Source organism: Hemitrygon akajei, chromosome 19, assembly GCF_048418815.1.
Source record: "Hemitrygon akajei chromosome 19, sHemAka1.3, whole genome shotgun sequence".
Classification (NCBI taxonomy): Eukaryota; Metazoa; Chordata; class Chondrichthyes; order Myliobatiformes; family Dasyatidae; genus Hemitrygon; species Hemitrygon akajei.
Genome location: NC_133142.1, coordinates 20,271,072 through 20,284,763, shown reverse-complemented (window position 1 = coordinate 20,284,763; position 13,692 = coordinate 20,271,072). Strand labels below are relative to the sequence as shown.

The 13,692-nt window shown below is 37.9% G+C and overlaps 1 protein-coding gene across 6 annotated transcripts in view; it reads right to left on the bottom strand.

Moving 5' to 3' along the window:
* LOC140741801 (voltage-dependent L-type calcium channel subunit alpha-1D-like) overlaps positions 1 to 13,692 on the bottom strand; it is a 351,948-nt gene that overhangs the window by 57,658 nt on the left and 280,598 nt on the right. For all 6 annotated transcript variants that reach the window (XM_073072200.1, XM_073072201.1, XM_073072202.1 and 3 more), the window contains one exon: positions 10,725 to 10,855. In XM_073072200.1, coding sequence (XP_072928301.1) covers positions 10,725 to 10,855 — 131 coding nt within the window. The remainder of the gene's footprint in view (positions 1 to 10,724; positions 10,856 to 13,692) is intronic.

Here is a 13,692-nt window from a genome sequence, read left to right as displayed (position 1 = left end):
CACAACATAATGAAATTTCTGAAATAAAAGAAAAGGAACAACATCCATTTAAAAATAAGACTTCTGGTTAAAAAATGCATTCTGAAATAGTTTGCTTCAACAGGAGATCTCTTAGCTGCCTAAATGAGACAAAGTTTCTGATTACTTGATACTTCTTTTAAGGAATGAATTGTTAGAAAAAACAAAACTCTGGTTCAGAAGCTGTATGCTAAGTGTCAAAGAGATGGCAGACAAGGCTGGAGAGTAACAGCATTTTGATACCTGAACACTTCACAAATTTATCTATGTAAATTTCATCCTTCCCTTCCATATTCATCTTGCTGAAACTGAACTGTAATGTAGAAATTTCCATATCCTTTGGCACATGTTGGACTATCACGGAAACACAAGAATAATTCTAACATGCAAACACAGAAAATGTAGTTAATCATACAGCCCCTTAAGCCTGCTCCACTAATCAATCATTCTGACCTCAATTCCACTTTTCTCTCTCTTCAGCACCTGCCCTAGACTTCCTACAGTTCAAAGTGTGCTACTTTTGCCTTGAATATATTCAATGATTCATTTCCACAGCTTTATAGGGTACAGAATTCTGAAGATTCACTGACCTTGAGAAACTAAATTGCCACTCTATCAAACGGGAAATTCCTTCTTCTAAAGCTACACCCCATGAATTAAAGTTTTAATTGAGATTCCACCATGGTAAGAAACATGAGAATGTGGATCATCACGCTCAAGGCAGCCTTTTTCCCACTGTTATTAGACACTTGAGAAAGTCTCTCATGCACTGAAACATAGAAAACCCACAAAGCTGTGCCGAACACGTCTTTACCCTAAACTACCTAAGTTTACCCATAGTCCTCTATTTTCCTAAGTTCCATGTAAAAGACCCTATCATTTCCGCCTCCACATTCCACGCACTCACCACTCTGCGTAAAGAACTTATCCCTGATATCTCCTCTGTACCTACTTCCAAGCACCTTAAAATTATGCCCTCTTGTGCTAGCCATTTCAGCCCTGGGAAAAAGCTTCTGACTATCCACATGATCAATGCCTCTCATAATCTTGTACACCTCTATCAGGTCACCTTTCAACCTCCGTCGCTCCAAGGAGAAAAGGCCGAGTTCACTCAACCTAGTCCCATAAGCCATGCTCCCCAATCCAGGTAACATCCTTATAAACCTCAAAGATGAATTCTTGATGTCCTACTTACCTCACTGTGACATTTGCACTCTACCTCACTGTACTTACTCTGCAAATGCAACACTACACTCTGTTTTCTTTTAAGTATCTCAATGCATTATGTCTGGATAGCATTTCTTCTGTATTTCAGTTCTGCACATTATGGCCACGTCTCTTCCCACCATCACTTATCAAGGTGTGGCACTACCTGCCTTTAGAAGGCAACATCTATCTGTTAGGATAGCCACTATTCTGTAGGATATGGCCTATGTCCCACATGGCACGGTACCAGAAAAACTAATTTCCTTCAATCATTCACCTCTCGAAACAATCTGCTCAACCCTAATCACTACCTAACAAGATCACTGTGCGTTTGATCCCAGTGGCTTCTACAGGGTCAACCAAAGGTGCTATTGTCATTTTTAGATTGTTTTTTTATGATCACAAGACCCTGCTGGATATTAAGGAACTGAAGTTCTGCAGGTCTACCCCATCAGTGAGTTGCTCGTTTTTCAGAGGAACAAGGAGCTACATTTGGCCCATTGTTTGCTAAGCAGAAGACAAGCCGTATTATGTTCAATTGCAGAGTCCCGCAGCAATAATGGATTCAGGGTCTTGGATTATATATTTTTTGTACGATTATGTGTTACTGATACCTTATGGGTACTTGCTATGATATATGTTCTGTATGTGCCTTGTGCTCTGTTTGACTGCTGATACTGTGTTTTACACCTTGGCCCTGGAGTAACACTGTTTCGTTTGGTTATATTCATGGGTATTCATGTATGGTTGAATGACAATTAAACTTGAACTTGAATCTCACTATGATCACTTGGATTACTCTGCACGACAATGTACTTTCTTGTTTGTTCAGATTGTGTCTTTCTTGTAAAAATTCTGCATAATTTGTTTAATGTTTATTTTGTGAATGCAATTGATCTGATGCAATATTCTTCTGCTGCTGCAAGCAAGTTTTTCATAGCACTAGTGCACATACAACTTGATTTTGACTTTTGATTATGTGACAACAAGTACTAATATATCTTCTCAGCATATATGCTATCTAGCCACCTCAGAATCTTTCAAGATTACCCCCATTCTTCCAAAATCAAATGAAAAAAAGGCACAACTTCCTTAACTGTATAGCAGTATACTTAATTGTCTACTAATTCGACAAGCCTAGCAACTGGATTGGGGAAAACACTACACATGTACAGTCTGCCCTCCTTATCCACGGGGGATTGGTTCTGAGACCACCCGCGGATACCAAAAAACACAGATGCTCAAGATCCTTATTTAACCTTGTCTCAGTGCGGTGGTCTTTAGGATCCAGCGGAACCCTGGACTTTATTTAACATGTCTCAGTGCGGTGGACATTAGGACCCGGCGGCACAGCTCTGAATCTGCAGTGTTTCTGTTCACGAAAGTAATCATGATCATGATTGAAAACGAAGTGATCGGAAAGAGATGAAACGCCATCGGTCATTGGAAAAGCGTTAGGCTACAGTCGGTCAACGATTGGAACAATTTTAATGGAGCATGTGAAAGGCCCTGCCCTGATGAAAGCTACAATTATTACTAAGCAACATAGTGGTTTAATTATTGAAATACGTATGTTTCTAAAGTGTTTTATATGCATAGAAAGGTAAAATATGTGCTATATACTAAGAAAAATGTTTGACTAACTGACGCTAAATAATACCAGATGTATCTGTTCCGATTTCAAATCCGACTTAAAGACGGACTCAGGAATGGAACTCATTCATAACCCGGGACTGCCTGTACTTTTAAGTAATTTCTAGATTACTTATAATACCTAACACAATGTAAATGCTATGTAAATAGTTGTTATACTGTATTGTTTAGGGAATAATGACAAGAAAAAAATAGTCTGTATATGTTCAAATAATGAGTGCTGGAGAGAGAACTTCTGGGTTTTCCCGATGTGCAGTTGGTTAAATCCGCGCATGCAGAATCCGCTGATAAGGAGGACTGACTGTAAATAATGATTAAGGCAGTAATCTGAAATATTTGAATCACCTCCTACTTAATTCCTGCCCTGTCAAAAAACTGGACCAGACACACAGACAAAACAAGAGATCTGGACCCTTAATCAGAATTGACCAGACACTTACTTACAATTATGTTATTTTCTGAAAACACTTCATGTGCAGGATGATATCATTAACACATATAGCACCGATTAATTACTAACTGAAAGAATCTGGAATAAAAGATTCGCACTTATATCCTTTGAATTAACTCACAGTCCAATAAGGAGTATATCTCACTGAAAACAGTAAAATGTTTACAGTAAAATTTAAATAAATTTTAATTAATGGCATTCCACAAAAGCTTTGCTGCAGTGAGGTACATTCTCGTTCCTCCTGACACCACACTAGGTTTTCAAAACTAGCTCGTCTTTCGCTACTAGCTACAACATAACCCATACACATTTCAAAATATTTTTGGGGAAACTGGCTAAATATAGACATTAATTTGCATATTGCCAGTTTCAGATTGCCTCAAGGTGCTGAACAATGATTAGCATAATGTTGCAAATCTGGAAAATACTGGAAAACTCGGCAAACTGAGGCATCTGAGGATTTTATTTAGCAGTACAGCATGGTAACTGTGTGGCGCGTGGCCAAGTGGTTAAGGCGTTGGATTAGCGATCTGAAGGTCATGAATTCGAGCCCCAGCCGAGGGAGCATGTTGTGTCCATGAGCAAGGTACTTAAGCACACATTGCTCCAGTCCACCCAGCTGAAAATCAGTACCGGCAAAATACTGGGGATTAATCTCGCGATAGACTGGTGTCCTATCTGGAGGTGGGTGGGGGAGGAGTCTCGTACTCTCAGTCGCTTCACATCACGGAAACCGACATAAGCACCGGCCTGATGAGCCACAAAGGCTCGGGACAGACTTTAACTTTAACGTGGCAACAGGCCCTTCCAGCCTAATGAGCCCACAATATTTAATCATACTCTTGTGAACAATTAGCCTACTAAACTGCATGTCTTTGGAATGTGGGAGGACAATGGAACACCCAGAGGAAACCCACATAGTCACGAGGAGAACATATAAACAAAACAGACAGAGGCAGAATTGAACGCAAACACAAGGGAATCTGCAGATGCTGGAAGTTCAAGCAACACACACAAAATACTGGTGGAATGCAGCAGGTCAGGCAGCATCTATAGGAAAAAGTACAGTCGACATTTCGGGCCGAGACCATTCGTCAGGACTAACTGAATGAAAAGATAGTAAGAGATTTGAAAGTAGGGGGGAGGGGGAAATCCGAAATGATAGAAGACGGGGAGGAGGGGTGAAGCTAAGAGCTGGAAAGTTGATTGGCAAAAGGGATACAGAGCTGGAGAAGGAAAAGGATCATGGGACGGGAGACCTAGCGAGAAAGAAAGGGGGAGGGGAGCACCAGAGGGAGATGGAGAGCAGGCAAAGAGTGATTGTGAGAGGGGCAGAGAGAGGAAAAAAAGGAGGGGGGAAAAGGGGGGTAAATAAATAAATAAGGGATGGGGTAAGAAGGGGAGGAGGGGCATAATGGAAGTTAGAGAAATCAATGTTCAAGCCATCAGGTCACTGGCTTTGTAAAGTGTTACACTAATCATTATGCTACCATGCCTCTCTCTCCACAGAGGGAGAAACAGATACTCAGAAGTAAGGTCATCCACTCTCTTCCTCTCTCCACACATGCTGCCTGACTGTGTTTCTCCAGTATTTTTTGAATTTATTTCTGATTTCCAGCATTTGGAGATAAATCATGAGAAAATGAGAGCAGGGTGGAAATTGGCCGTAAAGTGCAAAACAACTCTTTTCAGTTTTGTCTGAGGGGTGAATAGTACCAACGTAGATGCTTTTCCCATCCTTGTCAGTAAATCAGTGAGAATGAGAGAAAAAAATTATCCAAGTGAAAATTTCTTATGATGAGGACAGTGCTGAGCTAATACTATTTAGTAAACTGACCTTTACCTTGCATACTTTTTGATGCCTTGTATGATGGAAGGAAAAACTCGGTTGAAGAGAAAGATAGATGAGCACAAATAAAATGGAGTTCTCATTGGAAGTAGTAATTGAAACAAGTACAAAACAATGAGTCGGTTTTCTCCATTAAGCTCTCACTTTCCCTGGTCCATGTCCAACTCTTCTCTTCCTGTTTCTTGATCTCTATCCATATTTCAGGTATATCATCCATTATCCACTACAATCTACTGATCCCCACAGCTGGCTTGACTATGCTTTAATTGACTGTTACTTCCAATAAGGACTGCATTTCATTCTCCTGTTAGTTTCCATTACTAGACGAGTCTAGTATCTGAGGGCACTGTCTCAGATTGTCACTTTAGAACTAAGATGAGGAGGAATTTGTGGTAAATCTGTGGCCACAGAGGACTGTGAAGGCCAAGTCACTGGTTGCACTTGAGGCAGAGTTTATACATTCTTCTTTGGTAAATAGCTTAAGGGTTACAAGACGAAGGCAAGAGAATGAAGTTAGGGGAAATAAGCCACAATTGAATGGCAGGACAGGCTCGATGGGTCAAATGGCCGAATTCTACTTCTACCTTACAGACTTGTGTCTCTAAGTTTCTCTATGCCCATTGTAAACTTGATGACAGTGAGGATAATATGAGTGAGGTTGATGTACTGGAACATGTTGATATTAAGGCAGAAGAGGTATTGGAGTTGTTAAAATACAATAGGACGGATATATCCCTGGGGCCTGACGGAATATTCCCCAGGCTGCTCCATGAGGTGAGGGAAGAGATTGTTGAGCCTCTGGCTAGGATCTTTATGTCCTCGTTGTCCACGGGAATGATACCGGAAGATTGGAGGGAGGTGAATGTTGTCCCCTTGTTCAAAAAAGGTAGTAGCGATAGTCCGGGTAATTATAGATCAACAAGCCTTACGTCTGTGGTGGGAAAGCTTTTGGAAAAGATTCTTAGAGATAGAATCTATGGGCATTTAGAGAATCATGGTCTGATCAGGGACAGTCAGCATGGCTTTGTGAAGGGCAGATTGTGTCTAACAACCCTGATAGAGTTCTTTGAGGAAGTGAACAAGCATATAGATGAGGGTAGTACAGTGGATGTGATCTACATGGATTTTAGCAAGGCATTTGACAAGATACCACACAGTAGGCTTATTCAGAAAGTCAGAAGGCATGGGATCCAGGGAAGTTTGGCCAGGTGGATTCCAGAATTGGCTTGCCTGCGGACAGCAGAGGGTCATGGTGGAGGGAGTACATTCGGATTGGAGGGTTGTGACTAATAGTGTCCCACAAGGATTGGTTCTGGGACTTCTACTTTTCGTTATTTTTATTTACGACCTGGATGTGGAGGTGGAAGGGTGGGTTGGCAAGTTTGCAGATGAAACAAAGGCTGGTGATGTTGTGGATAGTGTAGAGGATTGTCTAAGATTGCAGAGAGACATTGATAGGATGCAGAAGTGGGCTGAGAAGTGGCAGATGGAGTTCAACCCAGAGAAGTGTGAGGTGGTACACTTTGGAAGGATAAACTCCAAGGCAGAGTACGAAGTAAATGGCAGGATACTTGTAAGTGAGGAGGAGCAGAGGGATCTGGGCGTACATGTCCACAGATCCCTGAAAGTTGCCTCACAGGTAGATAGGGTAATTAAGAAAGCTTATGGAGTGTTAGCTTTCATGTCGAGGGATAGAGTTTAAGAGTCGCAGGGTAATGATGCAGCTCCAAAAAACTCTGGTTAGGCCACACTTGGAGTACTGTGTTCAGTTCTGATTGCCTCACTATAGGAAGGATGTGGAAGCATTGGAAAGGGTACAGAGGAGATTTACCAGGATGCTGCCTGGTTTAGAGAGTATGGATTTTAAAAAAAGAAAAAAAGAGAGTATGGATTATGATCAGAGATTAAGGGAGCTAGGACTTTACTCTTTGGAGAGAAGGAGGATGAGAGAAGACATGATAGGAGTATACAAGATATTAAGAGGAACAGATAGAGTGGACAGCCAGCGCCTCTTCCCCAGGGCACCACTGCTCAATACAAGAGGACATGGCTTTAAGGTAAGGGGTGGGAAGTTCAAGGGGGATATTAGAGGAAGGTTTTTTTTACTCAGAGAGTGGTTGGTGCGTGGAATGCACTGCTGGAGTCAGTGATGGAGGCAGATACACCAGTGAAATTTAAAAGACTACTAGACAGGTATATGGAGGAATTTAAGGTGGAGGGTTATACGGGAGGCAGAGTCTAAGGGTCGACACAACATTTTGGGCCGAATGGCCTGTACTGTGCTGTATTGTTCTATGTATCTGTTCTAATGATGCCCCACCATACACCCAGTGGACCGGAAGTATCTTTCTTTTTCCTTGAACCATACTTGACAGCACTCTCAATTGCAACTGTTTGATTCGGCCCTCATCCAGAACATGCATAAGGTTCTCTTCATCCTTATTTTCCATCTCACCAGCCTTCATATTCCATGCAGTTTCTGACATCTACACCATGATCCCACAACCAGACAATCTTGCCTTCAGCATTCCAAACGAACCATTCCCTTCAGGGCAGACTTGGTCCCTTTTCCATCTCTATTGATACCCATGCCACTTTTCACAACACCTATACAATTCGACCTGGGCTCTTCACCTCCTCTCTTCCTTCCAACCAAAATCTCAAACATTCTCTCCAGTTGAAGTAGCCATTGCTAGTACTTCTAATTTGGTGCTCTGTTGCACTGGGTAGCCAAAAGTAGGTTAACTGAGGAGTTTACAGAACACCACAGTTCAGGATGATTCTATGTATCCAACTGCCTGTCATTTTAATTCTCCATTTCAGTGATGTTCTTCCTCTGTGCTTTTGGCGTTCCACAATATTCCAACAAAGCTCAAGCCTGAGGATAGCACTCATCTGCTGTTTAGGCACAGTATAGCTTCTGGACTCAGGAATGAATTCTACAACTTTACTAATCAACCATTGCAGCCTTATTATACTTTTAATCTTTTCTCAAGTTAATTTTAAATTTAATCTGCTTCCACCAGATCTACCTTTTATTGTAGATTGGCCTTTACCACACTCTTTCAACAAACACCAATTCCCAATTTTGTCGTTCAGTCTGAACTACTTTCCACCCCATTATGGACCTTGCCTTTTGTTCTCTCAACTTTTTTCTGCAACTTCTAACTATTATGTTCAACTTTTGAAATCAAAGAAAAACAGCAGGTGCTGGAAATCTCAAATTTAAAAACAAACATGAATACACAGGAAAATTCTGTATGTCAGGAAGCAGAAGTAAATGTTCAGATCAAAGGGGTTTTCTTAATTATGTTGCAATGTCATCAACCCAAAATGTTTCTGTTTCTCTCTGTAGATATCTAAATTGTTAATCTTATTGATTTTATGGCAGAATTCCAGAATCTGGAGTATTTTGACTTTGGATATTTGTAGTGACTTGATGGGATTTACAATTAACATTTTAGATGTTACTATGTTATGCCTTGTAACACTCTATAAGGAAAATTATAGACAGTTCCGTTGTTTACATGCAACTGTACTTTGCAAAGTAAGTAATCTTAATATAATCCTCTTTGTCTGCATTCATTTAGGTGCTTGCAGATCCAGTGAAGATATTCATTTTGCTATTTTCAACACCCTTTACTCTTGAATGAACATTAAAATTTGATAAGTTCATTGTTTTTTAAAATTCATGACATAATATATATATGCAAACTTTAACACAATAATATATTAATATAAATAAACATTTGTTTATTCAAGTTAATGTTTTAGCTGCTCTACTTTCCAGCCATTGTATACATAGGAACACTACAAGGCATATTAGTTTATGCTTTGCAGTATTCTCATGTATGTCAGTACAGGATATTTCAGTCCGTATGTCAATGGCTAGAGATGCTTTATTAATAGCCAACAGAGACTAAAGTATCTGTGTGGATCAGGTCTTATTCTGTTTTGCTCACAATTTTGACAGTTTGTTATAGAGACTAGAAATAAAAATCTAACTGTAATGTTTACATAACACTCTATCCTTATTGATTCAAAGATACTTGATGTACATTAATGGAACAGGTATCTCGTGCAACAGTACTACATATGATTTATGAAGCTGCATATGTCTCTAAAAGCTAGCTTATGAATCTGTTTTACTGATAATATCTTTCCCAGACAGTTCATAAAACAAAAAAAACTAATAATCTCTTGTCAATCCTTAGAGCTAAACAAAATGACTGCATGCTGCATTCTGTGCAAACATTGGATTTAGTTTGTATTTATGTCCACATAAAATCAATAAAATTTAAAATAATTCTGAAAACAGTACAATACTATTGGTGAAGTATATTTCCAAAACCCATTATGTCAGAGGGTTATTACACAATTGTTTGGAAGGCTATTTTCTTGAATTGGTCACTTCAATTGCTAATTGCTAATCTCAGTTATTTTTAGGTTTTATCATTTGAAAATTACTTGTGATATTAGTGTACCAACAATGAACAAGTTCTCACAGTCTTTCTTTTCTATTTAGTAGAAGAATTGATCCAGTTGAATAGGCTAAAACCATTGTTAAATTAGCAGGAAAATATATGTCATATATGCTTATATCACAAAAGTATTTCCAGGTTTCAATAGAGAATCACTGAACTAAAAAGAGCAATCTTATGCATTAATCAATTTGAGGTGACCCACGTTTATACAATTACCATTTAAGATATGATTTATTGTTGTGTTGTTCTCATAATGCAACCAAAGTTATTACAAATTGCTAAAATAATTGGTTTGCAATACCCAGGGCTAAGTTCTTGAGCCCAGATATGGTTTACCGTTGATAATTATTTTAATGCTGACTGAGGAAGCAACAATGCAAGCATGCACATTCCAATCAAACTGTTCAAAATGCATATTATCTTAAGCACTATGTTGGGCTTTATATTGGTTTATGCTTTGCAGTGTTCCCATGTATGCCAATGCAAGATATTTCAGTCCTTAAGTCATGCAGTGCCTAGAAATGCTTTATTTAAATTCCTTATCTTTAAGTAATGATGAATCAGTTTGACCATGAATGGCTCAGCCATGAGCATATATAAAGCTGCAGTAAATAAAGAGCAAAATAGCTACATGCATCTCAATACTCCAACCCTCATAGTAGTTTTTTTTTTCTTTTGCAGGTAATGCAGAATGATGCAACAAGATTTTGCACAGTACATCAACAGTTATATTTTGGCAAAGCATTACATTAACTCATCAATATAAAATTTGGTCTTTAAATTATGCAATGAAATAGCAGCATATGAAAGCATGGAGACTGCACCTGATACTTGAGGAAATATTAACCTAATTGACTGGTTTATATAACCTCTGCCAAAACAACAATAAAAGAATTTTAGATAATATGCAGCACATGTAAACTACTATTACATAGCATAATTTGAAATACTTTATGGTTAAAATCAGATAATAAAAATGTACAGTACTCATGTTGCATGTCCTTTAATCAATCTTACAAATGACTTTTAAAAAATTCCTTACACATTCTCAAATTAATCTCACCTGTAGAGCAACTGTGGTATTCTTTCTGGGTTGCTTTCCTACCAAGCCTTGTTCCTTGCGTCGCTTGAATTTCCTAAAGTAGTCCTGTATCAGGAAGGTGGCATAGAACTTCCCCACGGTTACCTCATCATCTATGTGAATAGACCAAACAGATTCCCCCTTTTTCAGAACAGTAGCTTCTTTCTAAACATCCTGGAACTTTGACTGTTTTCTGTAATCCTATGTTCCAAGCTTCAGAACAATGTGTGTTTATTTTAAATAATAAAAGTACTCCTGGAAGATTAAACTTAAAGGATTAATTTAAAATGTAAACATTACCAAATACAAATCTTAATGCATAGCTTATTAGTAATATAATTAAAGGTGAATAAAACACATTCATATTTCTCATCTAAAATTGGAGAATGTAACAAATTAGAAAACGATGCTCATTTTGCACATTAGGAAAACATCGGAATTTTCTTTAAAATTAGACGTCCACATACTTGAAGCTGCTCAGGAATTTTACAAATTTGAAATAAATAGAAAAATATAATTTCATACGTTTGCAATCCAGTGGGTTAGATTAGTATTAATGTAGCATTTTACACTGATATTATAAGGACTGAGTTTTCAAAATATTCATATTTTGCAGAAACATATAAATTTGTTTTAGTACCATGGATAACAACACAATTAGAAACATATGTACATCTTAAGTCGTATCAGTTGGTGAGTGACTGCATACTTCACAAGTACCTAAGCTGCTTGTATTGGCCAAAAATTGTCAAGAAAACCCCAAAAAAATTATGGGATAATCTCAGGATTCCCAGTTATCATGTAACTGATTATGGACCCTAATTACTGCTCACAAATTTCTTTACTGATTGAAAATTCTAAAAACTATTTTAATATCTGGAGTAGTATTTCTTGCATTTGAATTTACTGCTTATACATCTTTAACTGTATGATGAATAACTTTGCTTCACATTGTTTTGTAGGAAGATAAAGAAATGAATTGGTCTTTAAGTATGTAGGTTATGTTCTCGATTATCATTTTAAACAAAGTCAAAATATTCAAATATGTATGTGTATTATTCACCTTCATGACCAATGAGAACCAATATTGAAAGCCTGCAAAATTATTAGGAAGACGGGCACAAACAGACATTAGGCCAGTTATACAAATCACGCAGATAACTCAAGCTGCAGAGTATAAAATTGCTTTGACTATTTTACTTTTAAAACTCCGCAATTATTTGTGACTAAGCAGCTAAGCATCTATATATCTAATTTTTAGACAGGAATGTCAATAAAATCAAGCAACTTTTTATCAACTCTCAAATTACTCTATTGCCTATTTTTTGAAATCAGAAATTAATATAAAGGATAATGTCTTCTAAGTTTCAAGGGAGTTTACATTTCTTAGAGGGACAAATGAAATGTCTTCTCTCTAAGTTGCATGAATAGATTCAACCTATCCAATATTGAACTGGAAGAAAAATCTGATCATCCATGACTTGACCTTAAGAAGTCTGTCATTTGAGATGATAGCTTTCAAGTAGTATTGGTGAGATAGAGTCAACTGTTAACAGTTTACTAGCAGAAATTCATGCTGTGTTGCTCTTGGGATGCAAATGAGACAAATGATTACTGCAAAAAAAGGTTCATGGGGTAGTACCAGAATAGTGATATAACTGCTAGTGATTCTCTCAGTAAGAATTTATGTCCAGGCATATTGGATCATTGGTGATTTTGGATAATCAGAGGGGATCACAATGCATGCTTATAAATTAATTCATCTATAAAAATGTTTCCAATATACACATTCAGGATGATGTTCAGGTAAATGCAAAACCACATGATAAATGGGCAATGATATTTTGCCTTTCAGTTGGATGGTTTCAGTGTAATTCCCGGTGAACACAAGTCTAAAGGCTGTCAGTACACATTTCTACCTCACCGATAAACTGGTTATGTCATTCAGAGACTACATTATCTGGGAATTAGAGTATTATTCTTGTTTGAGGTATTGTTTTTTTGAGAAAATAAACAGCCTTTTCCATTACCCATCCATGCAGCGAACAGGATGTGCACAGGTGCCATTACCAACAAGTAACAAAGTGCAAAACTGTTTTCAGTTTCTTACCACTAACATTCCTCCCCTTACTGAGTAAAATACTAATAATACAAGGACTGATCCTCTGCAGACCTAAGATGGTTGGCTGTCTGCCTTTGGACCACCCTGTTCATGATCCAGAGCACAGTGCAGGGCTTCTCTAAATTATGTAGCCAGATACACAGCTCAGTGAAGCACCTGTCAAAGCTGTCACTGAAATTAAATAGTTGTGGATGTCTAAAAGTAACATAAAAAAATAAACAGTTAAATATTTTTAATCATTAACATATTAACTAAATTAGATATCTCTTCAATTATTGTTTATTCCATATAATTTCAATAGTAATTGTGCCAGATTTAATCTCAAACTTGGCAAAGAGTCTGTGAGCAGATTTCCTGGCTATTGAGCCTGTGCACTACCCTGTGCACTCCAGCATTGGTCCAGCACAGGGGCAATCTGCAACGTAATCAGATTAGCAGGTGACTTTGGCTGTATAGGCCTATGCACCAATGGAGCTCAGGACTTCCTCGAAGATGTCAGATAACTCAAGCATTAGCACTAGCCACCAGCTAAAATACCTATCCAATGTCATGAATGTTATCCAATCAGTTTAGTTAAGGTTTCAAAGGTTCAGTAATGATTATATAAATTACATATACTAAATTAAAATAATCAAGAGCTAAATTCCCTGTTTATGAATCTAGAAGCCAAAAATTCTATACCAGTATGCTCTAGGCAAGGCAGTTCCTGTTTTCCATCAAACCTTGCATAGATCATTTAAAGAGCTGTTCAGAGGATAAAAAGAAGCCAAATTATATAAATGTTTATAATTTGTACATTTTGATGAATGATGATTTAAAGTCTAGATA